We start from the raw sequence: 18801 nt of genomic DNA on the forward strand, positions 1-18801 counted from the left end.
TCGGGGTCTTGACACCGGGTCCATGAACCGGCTTCTTGTGTGTTGACATCACTGGTGCATGTGTTCAAATCCTTTTTATTTCATTCCTTCAAAATTTCATCTGTGTCAATAGTGGATTGGCCTTAACAAGTTTATTATAAATATATTGCAACAATATAAGTTCTAAATACTAAAACAAGTGTCAAGTTTAAAAAATCTAAAAAAAGCAGAAAGTTTTTGTTTAGTCTTAAATATACAGCTACAGTACATTAAAATACACCTAGAGTAACCAAAATTAAATACATACATTTTTATTCTGTTAATTGGATTTGGTGTATAATGTATTGTTTATTATTGTTTGAGGTGGGTGATTATCTTGGTAATTGATGTCTACATGTTATGGGAAATTGTCATCTTTTCATGATTCTACATGTTAAACTACTAGGAAGCATACTGCCAATTGAGATTGGAAATGTACCAAATAACCCCCCCCCCCCCTCCCTTCCATTATTTGCTTGTAATTTATTCACAGTAAATAACTTTTGGGGTTTTCAGTGAAAATAAATATCACCTCGAGTAAAGTAGTCCTTAGTACTCATACCAGCGGTATAGTGTTGCAAATTGCATTGTTTAAAATCCAATGTTATTTTTTTCTCTAAAATGCATCATATATATTTTGGCTATTATTTATTAAAAAAAATACTGAGAATTGTAATGTCAGTCATTTCAGAAACTGAACCTAGAAAGTTCAAGTTGTGCCGTATTGTAACCCTATCACTGTGTCTTCACTGAGTAGTTGAATTACATGATTAAAACACACTTTGATGCAGGCTATTTTAAGCGCATTATTTGTTGTTGATTTTTTTTTTCATGTCAGTTTTTCTGTATTCTACCGCCTTGGTATCTTATCATCATATAGGTGTTGTTAAGGAGATTTTATTGCAAAGTGACACAAGTACATTTGTCAACGCCTTTAATTTTGGAATAGGCTGATAAAAATCCACTGAGGGACTTTGTTGAGTTCAGTGGATGTTAATATGTCACTAGTGAGATATAAGAGACAGATTAATAGGAGGCATTTGTTAGTTTATCTTATACACTGTGCATATGTCACCAAAGATTAAAAACACTGAGCTTGGTAGAGTCCAGAAAAAAGTCTTATCGTTGTTATGTTTTAAGTCAGGCTCAATTAGACTGGCTACTAGTATATTTGTTGTGAATTTCAGAAAATATTTTCTTGACAATTTCTGTAAATCTGTTGTTTCATTTTAATTAATATTAGCATGTTGTCTCCATGGTGACAGTCTTTTCTAATTCATCGCTTGACAATCCATCTCCATAGAGGAAATGATGCTGATCATCAGACCTCATGTGAATCTGATTCTAGAATTTGTACATGATGGCAGAAGCTGACATCTTATTACTGTTGATGCTATATTTGTGAAGAGAGGCTTTCTCTTGTATTTAAATTACTGCAGTGTTTTTGTGTCTATCAATAATTTTGGACTTTTATTTTTGTGTTCTTTTCTACTGTTGTGTCATAAGACATCCCGTTTTGATCAGTATTTCACCAATTAATGAGCCATTTAAGTGATTCACGTAGATTGTCAAGAGACATGTTAGGACATTGATCTTAAATACATGTACAATGTCAGTGGGAGGTGGCATGTATTGTTTATAGTCTTAGTGTGTAAATGCAGAGCATTATGTATGTATTAGGGTATAAAAAGGTGATAATGTTTTTAAGGGAGGGCGAGAAATCAGGAAAGAAAGAAGTGATATTTCTTCCATTGCTATAATTAGTAATGCAATGATGATTATTTGTTGTACAATAATGGCTGACATCGATGTTGTCATGTCAAGTAGACAAAATATAAAAGACTATATATATCAAATGATGTGCAACAATTTCTGACATTGATTAGAATTGTCGGTGACACTATTGTTAAGTTATCCATCATTACCAATGACCTCTATAGTGTGGAGAGTGCAGTAACAGTAACATAATGTTGAATTTGTCATGATTGCACAAAATAGTCACTATTTTATTTCAATGATGTTTTAGTGCATTGTGTTGAGATGGTTGGTTACAGTTCACACACATTTATACACTGCTTACCTCTGTGTTGTGTTATTGGCCACTGTATTGATTTTGATGCACAAGAGAAATAACAATGGGCATTTTTGAGCATTTCACTATTGATTCCTTTGGGAGGGAAAATGATAATGCCTATAGATTCACATGGTGACATATGGTGAAACAAATCAGATGACATGCTAAGGAGGAGAATCATAGTTTTGGTAAATTATCAAACAAATTACATGTACATGTAACTATCAATATTGTTATTTATGAATTCTGAGCTTACTCTCGTTTTTTTTTTTTAGTGTTTCATTTAAACTTGATAATCACGAAAGGAAAGTGATAATTTCTAGCATATACATATACCGGTAATAATAATGGGATTTTGATATTTGGTTGAACTTTGTTGATTGAAAGATTATATTGTACTGCTGGGTAAAAATTATTAAATTTCATTACTTTTGCTCAAGTGAATATCATTAATGTATTAGTTTGGTAACAGTATATTGAAATTAATATTTGTTCTATGTTTTCAAGGTTAGAATGCCCTCAGATGACCTTGAAATCGCATGGGATGTGTGATTATTTTTGACATCAATCCCTGAGTTCTGTCAGAGTGAGTCCAGCCTTTCAAGTCTGTTGGACATAAAATGTTTCTGTGCACATTAGGAATTTAATTTATAGCAATTTGCAATTTTCTTTAGATGATCAAAATTCAAAAATATTTGAAATTCAGATCAGTGAAGAAGTTTACCGTTTATAAATTATAAGAAATTATAGAAGTCTAGATGTCACCAAGACATTACAGTGAAAACCATGGATGTTGTAAGTTAATATTTTAAAATATTGTCAGTTACCAACATATTTTCTACATACAGTAGAAAAAGGTAAATACGTCTAGACTGTAGACAAAGGTCTGCAGGTAATCAACAATATTTTTTTGGTCTGATCTTACAACAATCAGAGCAATATACACTGTAAAATTAGAATTTCCTATATTGGTATGTTGTTATATTTCATGCTTCTGGTGTAGCCATGCAAATTTCTGAGAGGATTGACTGCACAATTGAGTGAAAAAAGCAAATTTAATTTACAAAGCATTTTAACATATCTTTTATTATCGTTAACTTAAAATCATACGATACATCATATATGAATATCTTTTGTTGAAAATCATTAAGAAACTTGTATCATTTTCATTGAGGTTAAAGAAAAACTAATTGGTTTTGCATATTATTTTTGTCTAAGTGTAGATTCACAATGAGAAGTACATACTGCAATTTGAATGGCCTGAGAGTTGCACTTAATTCAACTTAACAAGGGTGAATCTTTGTGTATCAATTCATGTTGCAACATGATTCAAATACATTAGCAAATGGTTAAGTACAAGCAAATAGGTAGCTGACATATTTTCTACTTGCTTAAAATCATTGAAATTTAAATGTTTAAATGTAGTTGCCTCAACTCATGCCTATTCATACCTGTAAATACATGTCAACAAAACTGAAAGTTAACATTTCAGTAGACAATTTTTAACACATGCATTGTTTGTGCATACAGGATAAGAATAGTATGCGTATTTACTGTAACTGATATCATTCATTATAACTGAGGTAAACATCAATAATCATTAATTAGTACTGATTTACTGTCAACAATGACTAATTAATGCATTATCCGCTATTGTCTGCAATAGGTGCATACTTATGAATCTATTGTAGTAATTGTGCATTGGTACACCAGTAAGCAATTTACATCTATAAAATAACAACCACCAAGCTAGGTGGTCATTATGGCCTACATTTGCTAAGGTTACACAACAGCGTTTTATTGGAGCCTAACTATTGCTCTTCTTACAAATTAACAGGGGATTACATGTATCTCTTGTGCAATTGTATTGTTGTGGCAGGTGTGGTTTGAAGCTCCGCCTGGTTTGTTTTAGCATGGATGTAAATGGTTATAGCCAAGCTGTAACAGTGCTTTTTACTGGGTGTTTCTGTTTAGAAGGTTGGATGGAGCTCAGTCCTTTTTTGTATTCAACACAACCCAAACCTGACTTGAGCTTTTACATGGGCATTTTCGCTAGCTCTAATAAAATATTGTAAACTAGGTAATTGTTTATACTGCATAGAAATATACACAAGTACAGATAAAGATGATATTTACACAATACACTGTGAACCACCAAGTGTTTGTGTGGACAAAATTTTGCAGATGTCGCTATGACTCCACATCGTTAGAACCGTAGTGAAATTTTCACTGCTACAATTTGTAATTAATTGGTAGCTACAAAATTTTTTCCACAAGTTAAACATTTGTGAAGCACTACAGACAGGAAATATCGTCTATATGTTGTATTGAATTAAAAGTGTTTTGTATATCATTGAACATTACTTCTTCAAAATCTATTTTCTATTTTAATCTGAGAAATGATTGAAGTCTATTTTCTATATTTGCATGGCCTTTAAAATCAATGGATCTCATAGCCGTAGGAATCTCTTTTGTATAGCAGTGGTTTTTGTTGGTATTTCTTTCCATCATATATGATATTATCTGAAATAATTACGCAGCCTCTCAAATGGTTTAAATTTAAGCCTAATGATACCAAGTTGATGTATTAGACCTCTTGTGTCATTGCAAAGGATTGATTGCTTCTCCAAGGATATATGGTTGGCAAGGTATTGATAACCCTTGTGTGCATATTTGCCCTGTATTAGATAATAAAAATTTAGAAATAATTAAATATTCACCTCATTACTGAATGTGATATGTCTTGAAATGTACTTGTATTGACACTGTGGACCTTAAATGCAGCAATTTTATCTTTGATAAAACATATCTTGTGTCATTACTGCTAATTAGTAATGGTCATCGCCAAAATGTGGACACTGAAAATATAGCATATACATGTATACTGACTTTGTACATTAGATGGCAGTTGGGTTACGTCCAGGTTTCCAGAGAATGTCATCCATTGAAATCCATTTTTTTCAAGTGAACCTCTGGGATCATGGTACAAGATGACACCTTACTGGGGGTCCTGGGCAAAATGTCAAAAACATTGCCTTCTTGGGGGGACTAACCTCTCTGACGACTTCTCACTGATTATTTTATGTCATTTCCCACAAATAATGTGCGCTGTGCATCATGTTCTGATCAAGTAACCGATTTCAATGAATGACGACTACTCGACCCCTAGTTTCCTGTACATCACATTTTATGTGACATTAGCCTTCTGTAACATTACTTTGCCCATACAATCTTGTATAAAACAATATTTTGTAAAAGACTTGGTCATCTTTATATGGTTAAACAAATAAAGAATCACAGCTATTGCTGCTTTAAGTTAATTGTCCTCTAGTTTATGAGTTCTGTTTATACGTGTATTGAAACACGTCTTTAGTATAAAATCGTTATTAGGTTAAATGGGCCATTGCATAATGCATTGCAATGCCATGCCATGATCACGATTTTTCTCAAGGAAATCTGATGTCATAACAATCTTGCTTCCTGTCTCGCTCTCTCAGATGTTCGCTCTCTTTAAATCATTCTGACTGTGTACCTTTCCTTTGACGTTTATTTAATGAGTTACATGAAACCCTGCAGCTGCCCTTTGTTGTTATTAAAGCATACTTTGAGAGGTATAAATTGTGAGGTTGACCTTTTTGATGTTTAGTGTGGTTGTGATGTCCGTTTGCCAGTCCACCATCATTGTACATGGATATCTAATTTAGAAACATGGCGTCTGTTATTTTCTAGACAGTTCTTCAAGAGCTACGTAAGTATGTTACTGCATTGCTGCCACTTGCTCCGTGGTATCTCTAGTGCTGTTTGTTAAAGTGTAGTATTTGATATGCATTCTCTGGAGCTTTGTGACCTAGTCTGCTTCAGCTATGACCTCGATGTACGTTGACAGCTGAAGTGAGCCAGCATATTGTATTTATCCCAGGTTATCGTGATGAAACAGAATCGTGGCAAAATTATTCAAGCTAATTTTAATCCTCTGTTTTGTGTCACATAACATGCTTAAATCAAAACAACAGTTTGTTTGCGTATTACTGTTGACGTCATAAGGCTTCACATCATGTTATGTAATAGATCATGAAGAGCAAGGTTTTGACAATGTAAACACAATGTGGTGGCTGATTTGTTTGTGATGTTGGCAGTAACAGCACATAACGGCATTTGTTACTGTTGTTGTCACATAGCATTATGCTTATGTTATAGAGTCCTTGATTATGTTTGACTCTTGTTTCAGGCAAACATATTGTAAATGATAAAGAGGCCAATTTATCAGTGATGTTATGACTAAATTCAATGAATTCGATTTTAGAGTTTGGTTTTACAGAGACGTGATATTTCTCCGCAATGGAAAAAAACGCAGTTGGTGTTCAGGGCATCGTCCTCCCCTGTGAATGTTTCTGTTATATGATCTATTCATTGCTGTTCAGTGTTTTGCTAATATTAGTACCATAAACTAAGGCTTTTAGTCCCTAAGTAACTATAAGAGTTAATTTGGTCATTGATTCTTGTAATTGCCAAATAAAATGTACTCACAGTAATACACGTATGACTGTAATGTGCACACAGTGTGTGTCACGAATTAGTCACAGGTGGAGACTAGATTTTATATGATGGCCTTCAGTTTATATATTGGAGTTAAGTTTTATAACTGAAAACTGTTCAGTATCATGTATTTGTACTATCACATCAATAGTGCCAGTTGTCACTGCTTGTCAAACCATGTAAGCCACTATTCATTTTCAGTAAATAAAGTGAAATATAATTATCTGTGGCTTTGAATTATAAATGCAGTGAATTTTATGATAAGTCTGATTGATGTCATTTAGTTGGTAAATGTTGATGTAATTATCACTTGTGCTAATAGATGAGTTCTGACTTCTCTGCTTTCTATGAACCTGCGCAGTGTGGATTCTGTATTATATGGGTAGGGCTAAGGGTGCTTTCATTTGAGCCTGTTTCCTAATGATTATTTAAATAAATCGGATCTTTCAGAGGAAGTTAGCTAATTTGCATCCTAATTTGTAAGTTGCATCCTAGCGCTGAACAATCAATGCAAAATGAAAAAAAGAAAACTAATTTTACTTAGTCAACATAGCAGAGCTATGCATATTGCTTCTTGAAAACAGAAAATCAGCTTGCTTTGATACTTCGTATATATATGTACCTTGGGTGGACCCTTCTCAGATTTGTTCTTTTCATGAAGATATCTTCAAATCTCTAAAAAGTGTTATTTTTGAATTCTTCTTAAAAATGGTTATTTTATATGTAGACAGCTCAAGTGGACCTTAGTTAGATTTGTTCATTTTGTTATGATACCTTCAATTCTCTAATTTTAGTGAATATTTTTGGTAAAAAAAAATTCCATTTTTAACTGTCTAACTATACAGCTGTTATACCAACCTCAAATACTACTTTGATGTCATTATATTATCTTCACAAATAAAAAAAAAACTCTTTGTGTAAAAACAAACTTTCAAATAGTCAACTTTGAATATTTAACAAGAAATAATGCCAAAATACCAAGCTTAGTCCCTCAGGATAAGAGTGTGTATCCTGTGTTTTTCCCTATATGAGAAACAAGTGTTGCATTTCTAGTCTTGAATTCAATCGTCTAAAATTCCTGTCAAGTATTATAAATCAGTCACTAGTTGTATATTGACATAATATAATAAATAAAAACATATTTAGCTTTGTTGAGCGGAGCTTATCATATGAGTGATTGTCCGATGTCATCCGTCGTTCGGTGTCGTCTGTCAACTTTTTACTTTTTTTTCGTCTTCTTGAAAACTACAAGTCTGATTGCTTTGATACTTGGTGTATATGTACCTCGCATAACCCTTGAGATTTGTTCATTTCATGAAGATATCTTTCATTTTTGATAAAAAAAGATATTTTCAACTTCAACAACAAGTTTGATGGCTTTGATATTATACATATAGGTACCTCATGTGAACCGATCTCAGATATGTTCATTTTGTGATGATGTTTTCAATTCTCTAATTGAAATGTGCATTGCTAACAGCGAACTATCTCAGCCGATAGGCTGCTTCTTTCATGTTTTGAAATCACTCTTTTCAAAAAGAGAACAAAAAGAGAATCTGTTGGCTATTAATAAAAACGACTGGCACTAACACATTAATAATACTACTTGCATTTACCAAGTGTCAATAATTTTTCGCATATAGCCATTGTTTTATTGATGGTTAATTCAGTCAGTTAGTTTTCCCAGATGTCCAATTCATAGTTGTTCTGTTAAACATTGGTGCTACTGTCTGACACTTGGTCTTTGTTTATTGCCTGGTAATTATACATGTACAAGGGGTCTCTCAATAATGTTGACATCTTCTAGTGATCGTTTGAAACAACTTTCGATCAGAAACAAAGAAGGACACATAGGATAAATAGGGGATGCTACTAAATGAAGAGGGGCCGAATAAATTTGAGAGCTGAGACTCTACCCCCTAAAACCACCCGTGAAGAATACTCTCTAGAGTGACTTGTACATTTGTAGTCCATGCATGGATACCAAAATATTACATATTATTAGTGTGTCCTGCTTCATTCAGTGTACCTGACATAATCAACAAACCTGAAGCTGATACACTAAAATCTCAGCATAAAACTGCATATACTTGGTAACCCTAAATATACAAAACATGTAGTGAAACTCTCTCTTTGTTTGGTTTGCAAGATTGATTCTGTTACTTGCATGATAACATAGCAACTAAAGAAACCAAGTCTCTGCTATTGAGCATTAAGCTTTCCGAGATTTGAATAGTGAGCCTTGATAATTTTAGAAACTGTAATCACACCTCGGCAGACTGAGGGCCCTATCTCTATTGTATTACTCTTCCCAGTATTGTCTTTCTGTTCTGTCACTAATACTAAAATGTGAGCGTCAAGAGAAGAGGAGCATGTTTCATAAAACAATACGATCACCTAACAATGAAAGCCGATCTCTTGAATATCCTTGCATGTTTTTTCAGCTTCCTCAAATTACTTTGATCTGGTATCATAGAGGATGTCTGACGAAAAATGATAAGTTTGTGATGTTACAAAAAAAATAATCTGATTGGTGGTCATGCAGTCGCATGAATGCATTAGGGAGTGTTTGGTAGGATGTGAGTCAACAGTGTTATCAAGTCACGACTGCAATGTACATCATGACCATGTGATCTCATCATAGTATGTCGCTGGATGGATCATCATCATCAGACCACTTTCAGGATTTGGAAGCATCTCTTTACCTCGACTGTTCTTATTAATTGTTGGCCGCTAATGGACATATATCCAATATGGGATATTTCAGTGCGGGAAAGCAGCTGGTTTATAATATTACTGTTCTCATCATGCCGCAGCAGTGAATTATTCGGTACTGGCATGACTTATTTATATAATGTGTGTTTATCTCTAATTAACACATTGTGTATGCTTCTTCCCTGTGAGATACGTACATGTAGACTACAGTAGTAGTGTATTAATTGCAATACTTCAACTTCAGTGTTGATATGACCTTGGCCTTATTCATTGTGTTGTTTTTAGATATCATCAACATCCCTAACAAGTTGTTTCTCTTTGCGATTACTGGGCTTTGGCAGTGATCTTACTGATGGTCACTTGTCTGAAGTTTCGTGCTGATTTGCTAGATAATATGAGGACAGCCAAATGGTATTTATTGAATAGTTGTACTTAATAGGTCAGCATTCTGATCGGCTATATAGGCTATCAGTTACTGGTAATGGAAACAGTGTGTAGTGATTTTCCCTTGTGCCGATCCAGTCCTGGGTCATGGTCTTATTCGCCATACTTCTAGTGTCGTACGTCCTTCATCATTTTTACTACCACGTTTTGCTTTGTGTATTGGTCACCTGTGGCGAGCGCTGTGAGAAGACTGATAATGAAATCGCTGATGAAAGTTACAGCTCAAGTATAACTTTTATGATTGATATAATGTTTTATTTAATGACGTGTTTTTCTTTCTGCAATGCAGGATGAGCATGAGCTCTCCATGGTTGCACGAACAACAACAACAGCAGCAGACGAAGACGCAAGAACACAACTACGTCCAAGTGACGAGTAGGTAGTAGAAGATGACTGACACTGATCTACTACAGGCCAGTGCATTGGTTAAAGACAGATGGAAAGTGGTAAGTATGTTTTATGTGCCCTCAATTCCCCCATGCCCTGGTGTCTAGAATCTGTTTATGTATTGGTCACGTTCATTGAGAATCAAAATAAGCTTGGTATAAAATAGTCATATCTATTCAGCTAGGAACTTGAAACTACTACCCCTCCCCCAAACCTGCATTATGTACACTTTTACTTGCATATTAAAATAATTTGTATATATTTTTTTTTTCTATGCGTAAATGTATCAAGCTCAATTCATATAAATTATGTATAGTACTCAGTATACTGTAATAACACTTAAAAATTACAAAAATGAATATTAAATAATCATTTTGAGAGAGTTGCTTGGATTTTATCAAATGTTATTAAATGTTACTACTGATCAGCAATCACCTGCTCTAGAACACGTCAAGACATGTGGGTCATTTTCAAAAGGCAATGCACAGAAATAAAATATCTCCAAAAAAACATGGGTAAAGCCCATTTTAAACTAACGCACACAGACCAGATACATGTCTATGTTTTTTGCCCTAACCTAAGAACTACAGATTCTAATTGGAAGCACTAATATTTGCTTTGTTGCACTGAAATGTGTGGATAATTTTGTTGGAAAGTTAATTATATATATACAATGGTCATGATATCCCCATTGACCCCTGTTATTTGAACTGCAGCACTCTGTGACCTTATTTGACCTTATTTGATGATGCATATACAGATAAATTACCTGTAGGTCTGAAAATGACTTCCAACTTAAATTTTGTATGCTTCCACGCTTTATATCTACTCCTGATGATCTTCGCAGATTAATTTTATGCAATAGGGTACTTTTCAAGCTGAGCAACAGATTAATTTAAAAAAGGGTGAGCCAAATTCAAGCATGTTACTGAATGTATGTGCAATGTATTATGGGAAAAAATGCTTTTGAATATGAATGAGAATGTATATTATCACACTTCGTAATAGACCAAAAAAAATAGTTTTGTTGCCCCAAGCGAAAAATATGAAATATCAGGTGGCGGTTTGTTTGTTTTTTAGCTCCGCTGTCGACTTTGTCGAGCGGAGCTTATCATATGAGTGATTGTCCGTCGTCGTCGTCCGTGTCAATGTTTTACTTTTTCGACTTCTTCTTGAAAACTACAAGCCTGAATGCTTTGATACTTGGTGTATATGTACCTTGGGTAGACCTCTCTCAGATTTGTTCATTTCATGATGATATCTTCAATTTTCTAATTTTGGTGAATATTTTTGTCATTTTTAGTAAAAAGTGATATTTTCGACTTCTTGTTGAAAACCGCAAGTGCAATTGCTTTGATATTACATATATAGGTACTACATGTGGACCTCTCTCAGATTTGTTCATTTTGTAATGATATCTTTAATTCTCTAATTTTGGTGAATATTTTTGTCATTTTTGGTAAAAAGTGATATTTTCGACTTCTTGTTGAAAACCGCAAGTCCAATTGCTTTGATATTACATATATAGGTACTACATGTCGACCTCTCTGAGATTTGTTCATTTTGTAATGATATCTTCAATTCTCTAATTTTGGTGAATATTTTTGTAATTTTTGGTAAAAAGTGATATTTTCGACTTCTTGTTGAAAACCGCAAGTCCAATTGCTTTGATATATTATACATATAGGTACTACATGTGGACCTCTCTCAGATTTGTTCATTTTCTAATGATATCTTCTGTTCTTTAATTGCCATGTGCATTGCTAACAGCGGAGCTATCTCAGCCGACAGGCTGCTTGTTTAATAATATTAAAAACTCACTATTTTAAGCAGTAAAAAAGTGTTTCCTCTAAAAATTAACGATCCTGGATCGCTGTTTGATCCCCAAGGTCCCGAGGGGATAAGTGGCGACTTTGAACCTCGGGTTGATCTGTATTTAAATACAAAAGACTGAAAGAAACACTTTGATTTTTGTGTTTAATATCTAACATGCGTTTGATTGATTCCCATATACCTCGGCTATTTACGATACCCTTAGTTTTCACAAGTTTGAATAAAAAAAAATTCTGACCGACTGCCCAAATTTTTCAATTTTCCGACTTGAGGGCAACATAAGTTGTTTTTTTTTGGCCTAATATCAGGACTCTTACCAATTTATTTTGTTTTTTCCAGTTTTTTTACTCTCACTAATCAAATTGTCTCTCAAAAATGTGAGGAAATACATGTGACTATTTATAAATTTAGAAAATTAAATGAAATGATGTGATTTTAAACATTTGTTACTAAGTTATTTTACAACAGACAATTCGAACAACAAGCATTTGAGTACACTATCTCTACTATAAGGGGAACAGAATACTTCGGTATCAAGTCTCACATGGATGGATATTTGTCTCATACTCTATAAACTGATGGAACTGCAATTCTGCCTCGCATACTAATTTCACGTTGAGAAGACTGCAATAACAATACACAACCTTTTTAATCCCTGTTATGAGCCAAATTTCAAGAAATGTTTTCACTATAGAAACAAAGATATTTTCATGCAAATTGTCCCAATTTCCAGTACACTGTGGACTGGATTGAAAATTGAAAAATAGTTGGTTGACCCCAATTTATGTATCTTAATGAAACCATAATAAAAATACAAAAATAAGAATATCTAATCATTAGTCTAATCATTAATCATTAAAATCAATCTAATCATTAGAAAAAAATACATCTGTTTCACATGACATAAGTAGTAGTGTATTCTGTGTATGTTTCTATAATTAATGCACAAACACATCTGCTTCCATAGCTATGATGACCGCCCCCTCCTCTCTCCCCACCTGATTAGTTTGCAACATGCTGTATGATTATAATAGTTTTAATTAGTGCAAAGTCTAGCTGTTGAGACTGATTTAAATCTCACAAATACCATGTCCATCTGTTTTAATTTACCACTGCTGTACATCATGGGAAGGCATCCATTCACTTCAATATGTGCATGTTCTAGCAAGTTTATGGGAAAATTTTAGTCAATAAAATCTTTCCTTCAGTCTGGTGACAGTGACTTCTGTGTGGAATGTAAAAAATAATCAAATAAAAAAGCAGTTGATTAAACAGGTGTTTTGTGTCAGTTAAGTGTTTATTTATCATAGCTTGGGTTGTTTCAGCATGTCTCCGTAGTTTAGTCTGAACAGAAGTTCTAGGGTGTAAATGTAATGTGTTGTCATGGGTCAGGGGATAAACGGGTTATTAAAACCCCAAATAAAATAATATTTTATGTATAAAGTATGGTTGTATTATACGTATTTATGCAACTGGCGCTGCTAGGTGATCAGTGCATGGTTTAGTCATCCACCATGATTATGTAGGTTATCTAAGGTAGACTATTAAAAGTTAATCATCTGCAAATGTAATAATGTGACCTGAGAACACAGGCAGAGGTCTTTTGCTCATGTCAAACATTGTTACTGTTGTCCTTCACTCACTGTGTTGAAGGGGAAGGTAATTGGGGGAAGATATGTCTGTTATGTCATCAAATTTTAAGAAAGCTATTGAGTTATTTCCATTTAATTAACTTCCAATTTTGTTATGTCATAAATAGTTGGTTGTATAATGCTTGATGCTCTTGTACATATATGTGCGTTTGATTAATGAGGCATGCTCAAAATGAGGCTTAACCTTCACTGACCTTGTCTTTCCAGGCTCTGGCAGGTTATTTTGACTGATTTTGCAAATCATGGCTGACTGGTGGTAGTGGTCACCAAAAAATGAGTTATAATACATTATTGTAATTTGTTTTAGCTGACACTGACTGCGTAATCTGTTAAAATAAATGTTTACCCTGTATTTTGTGTGTCAAAATAAATTGTAATTTATAGTGCGAATTAAAATGTGTAGTATAGATTGACAAAACTTAGTCTATGCCACCCTTCTATGTCAAATACAAATTAAAACTTGTTTTATGCCCTGAGAATGAATTCCATGGAATTGTCTTTGAAGAAATTTAATGATAATATTGTCTCAGTCAAAACACAACTGCTAACTGACCTAAAAAAAACATGCCTAGACATGGCAGTTTACTCTCAAGAATGTTTGTTATGAAAGTGAATGTTTTATAAGGTGTCTGCAGCCTGCTGTTTTGGGCTTGAAATACAGTATGCATTACATGTACTGGTATATGACAATCTCTTATAACTGTGAATTGTATATGTATTAGTACTCAAACTTCAATTTTGATTTTTTTTAGGTAGCGAAAATTGGTGGTGGAGGCTTTGGTGAGTATTGTATTTTATTCATGTGTTCAGATGAAGGGAGCGATATCATAAGGCCAACAATTAGGGAAAATTGAAAATGATACAGTGACATGAGTTAAATATTATTTAGTACTTGAAAAGCAAGATATATTTTCATCGTTTATTAATTATTAAATATACAATGGACAAAAATCTTCTGACACATAAATAATCACATCTCCAATTTATTGTATGTTGTGCACTTACCCAGGATGCAAAAGTGTGGAGCAAAGGTTTCTAACTACTTCTTGAGAATTTTATACTGCTCATTAGCAAGTATAAGTTGTGGGTATTTAGGTTTTTTTTTTTTATTACATGTACCAAGACGTTATAAGAGTGGAATGCATAGATTCTAAGATTGTATTGCATATAACTTCTGCCTCTTTACTACTTCCAGGTGAAATCTATGAGGCTTTAGATCTTCAAACCGGTGATCATGTTGCTGTCAAATGTGAATCAGCACTTCAGCCAAAACAGGTGCTCAAAATGGAAGTGGCTGTTCTCAAAAAACTACAAGGTGAGAATCTGAGGTACCCCCACCACCACTGCCACATAACCCCATCCCATCCTTATTTTTTAACCAAAAACTGTAAACGGATATATGTTCACTATTTGTGATAATTAAATGGTGTTCACAAAGACTGGATTCAACAGAAGTGAAATTTTTGTTTCTTCAGGAAATTATGATTTTCCTTTGTGTAATTTTTTTTTCATTTGTAAAAATATTACTCAATATGGTAAAAACATTGAACATAATTGATGCTCATGGGCTTTTAGTGGCATTGTGATTAAACCTAATTTTAGTTGAAACCAACAATACTCATCACCATCGTGATGGTTGTTGCCTTAGCAACCATAGTTCTGCATTTACATTTACTGATAATAAGGGTCTTATTGCTATGGTAACTTACAATTGGTGTTATAAGTCATAAGGAGGAGTATTATCATGACAGGTACCACTGATTCATGAGCAGTCTGTCTAAAGGTTGCTTGCTAAAGCCACATTTCCATTCCAGATGTTGTTTTCCTTTTAGATGCATGTACTAAATGACCTAAAAGTCACTTCCTGTAATCAAAATGTCTGGAATCTAATATTGACCATAGTTGTTCAAAGGATATTCAACAAATTATGTACTAGTGGTATTCATTCTGTGAATTTAATTAGGTGCAGGTTTTGTCTGTCTGCAACTAGCTTTCTGACCTGATTTCATTTCATTCTTTCATGTACATGACTGTCCTACTTTCATTTATTTTGCAAAGTCTATGAAAGATGAAAAATAAAAACAGTTAATAGTGTGAAGTGGTAGAAATATATTTATAATTTCAGAGTTTGAGATGCAGCTTTCAATCTCTTCTCATAAGATTAAAATGTCATTTGTGCACATACAAAACATTTACTTTACATTAAATACTTTAAATTGTTAAGTTGTTATGGGTTTAGTGATAGGTGTTTGCAAAGATGCAATTTCACCAAATTCACTGTCTCTAAGGACCCATTTAAAGTGCTCACTGTACAAAATTCGTTGTTATTCCACTCATGAAAACAAAGCAGTTGACACTATATTTTGATGGTATTGTTACAGTATTTTTTTTTCAAAGCAGTACATTGACTCAGAAACTTATCTTCTTCTGTCTTATAAGGAAATGTATGATTGGGTGATGTCATTGGGTTTCTATCACATGACCAAATGTTTTCATTTCTCTACAAAAGGTCAAGGGTCAAACACTGGAGATTAAGATGATAGATACTTTTCCTATATTTTGCTGTATATTTGGCATTTACAATTTGTTTCTCAACACTGCGTCCTGTTTCTTTAGCAGAGATAATCGTTCTGTGTCTGTCATGTTAATACTGTACATTCTCTGCCAGTTTCCCATTATAGCTGTGTTTTTACTGGTATTATATGTACACAGCTTGTTGCTCACTCAAAATAGCAAATGTCAAATGGCATGTTTTGAGATAGTGTTACCACACTGAATCTTTAAAATTTGTAACGCATGTATTTATTACCCGATGAAATTCTAATTTTTGCTGTATCCCAAGCTCAAAACAGCTCATATTGTTTTTATGTGAGGTTGTTGTTTTTTTAAATTTTTTACCAGACAGAAAGTATGGAAGTCAATTATGCTGATGTTAGAACCGGGTGTCAAATAACCCATTTTTAAACTAACTCACACACAGCATGGATGAGGTGCAGTCAGATAGATACTACTGGTAGTTTCAAAGTAAAGATAGATAAACACATTTTTTTTAAAGTCATTTATTAAAAAAAATGTGACCATATGTCTGCTAGTGATGGAAATGTATGAACCCATACAGATGAGGACGGTTGCCAAGTAACCATGCCATTCGCCCTCCTAGTGATTGCATGCAGTTGAGTGTATTACTAGATGATGATGATGGAGTTCACAGTGCACTATATTTCCATTTCTAATGATTTCCTACAAATAATCTATCACTGGACTGCAGGGATATTGTAAACTATTAAATTTCACCAGAGAAACAAATCTGGGATTAAGTAGAAATGCAACTTTAAAGCGGGGGAGTCGTCACCTGCGCATGCGTCAGATGGCCATAGCGTGTCATTGTTTACAAACAAGCGTCTACCCATAAGCCTTTGCATTTTAAGCGTGTGTTATCATCGCTTGGGACTCAATTCTCGTGCGAGCACAGGTGACGACCTTCTCGCTTTAAAGCTAAACTAAACTATTCTTTTATGACTTGTTAAAATACTTTTCATAAAAATTTGAATACTGCTAAAACTTCCTGAAATGTTCAATTTCGTGTGAAGGTTGTAATAGTGTGATGTAGAATACTCAAGAGATGTGTGGTGTTTGATCTGATAGAAGGCATGCTGCTTTTCAGACCAAGTTACTTCTCTTGTTCTTAAGATCAGTTTTAAATCTTTAAAAACTACATATGGCCATAAAGCATGACTGTGTTTTATGTTTTCACAGGAAAAGATCACGTTTGCAGGTTTATTGGCTGTGGACGTAATGATCAGTTCAACTATGTGGTTATGTCGCTACAGGCTCAAAACCTCGCTGAGCTCAGAAGAAGTCAGGCTAAAGGAACTTTTTCAATTAGTACTACACTACGTCTGGGTTTGCAGTTATTACAAGGCATTGAAAACATACATGATGTTGGCTTCCTCCACAGAGATATCAAACCGGTATGTATTTACTGACAGATCTCTGGCACTTCATTTGCTGCCTTTAATTAATTAGAATCCCTGTGTGCGGTGACTATGAATTATTATGCGTCCTAGCAACACAGATCACATGTGCTTTCATGTGTTTTTCAAAGTAAAGTTCTAACAAATAAGTTGTGCATGATACTTTCTCATTGTGAAGGATGCTCAGTATGCATGCTGTTCGTGTGATTGTTTTTACTGGGTTGATCAACTGATATTTCATTTAATAGTGTCTGTACACATGTCGTACATTTGTTTTATATGTACCATATATATAAACAGTTGCATCGATTTGATTCTAGTTCAGAATGGTTTAATTAGAATTCAAATTTGATTTGGTGTACTGTAAAATACTTTATTTTTGCTGAAGGGATGATTCAGTGAAAATAAAATCCAGCGAATATACCTTTTTTTCCTATATTTAACATTTAACTTGTCAAAAATCAGTGAAAATATATTCCATACAAAACACCCAAAAAGTCTTTCTCAGCGAATAAGACAAAACCATCTTTTTATTAAGAATCTGTTTTCTGGCAATAGAATATCCACTTCAATTTGCAATTTGTAACAGCCACGTGTATATGACATTTAATTATATATTTAATGCCCACATAATGCATCTTTGTCACATTCACAGAAAAGATGCAATCACATAAATTGCTCATTTGTAGTGTTATCATGTTACATCCACTCATCATTCGATGTCTTTTCCTGCTTATCTTGCTCGACATTTCATGTCTTATCTGCATTCATTCAGCCAGTCCCAAAGTGACAGGCATATATCGGCTAACGTATTACATTCAGTAATTCATTTACATATTTCCCATCCCTGTCTTATTTCTAGTTTATGTTGTGTTTTGTGGTTGTGTAATGTGGATTTAGATCATGAACTAATGTCCTACTGCGCTGTTACTGTATCTACCATCCTTGCATTGATATACAATTTTGAAATTTGTATTTTAAAGGTGTGTCCTGTTATACGCCTAATTCTCATAGTAAATTTACTTGGATAAAAATGGTAATTGAAACAGGTTTGAAAAAGACATTACCTGTAACTGCGCTGTTCCATGATTCTTTAGTACAATTTCAGGGTTTGACAGATTACCCTTTTAATAATGGACAGGCCTGACAGTGATATATATAAAGTGTA

The 18801-nt window shown here is 33.8% G+C and overlaps 1 protein-coding gene across 2 annotated transcripts in view; it reads left to right on the forward strand.

Moving 5' to 3' along the window:
* The window catches only part of LOC102806847 (uncharacterized), a 38325-nt gene that overhangs the window by 871 nt on the left and 18653 nt on the right, over nt 1-18801 (forward strand). Inside the window, exons 1-5 of one of the 2 annotated variants that reach the window (XM_006824416.3) lie at nt 9210-9458; nt 10077-10233; nt 14412-14439; nt 14855-14974; nt 17416-17630. In XM_006824416.3, coding sequence (XP_006824479.2) covers nt 10177-10233; nt 14412-14439; nt 14855-14974; nt 17416-17630 — 420 coding nt within the window. In that variant the 5' untranslated portion in view covers nt 9210-9458; nt 10077-10176. Of the gene's footprint in view, nt 1-9209; nt 9459-10076; nt 10234-14411; nt 14440-14854; nt 14975-17415; nt 17631-18801 lie in introns of those variants that run through there. The other variant, XM_085492951.1, reaches the window with a different exon arrangement.

This window comes from Saccoglossus kowalevskii, chromosome 2 (genome assembly GCF_978046115.1).
Source record: "Saccoglossus kowalevskii chromosome 2, keSacKowa6.1, whole genome shotgun sequence".
In the NCBI taxonomy this organism is placed as follows: Eukaryota; Metazoa; Hemichordata; class Enteropneusta; family Harrimaniidae; genus Saccoglossus; species Saccoglossus kowalevskii.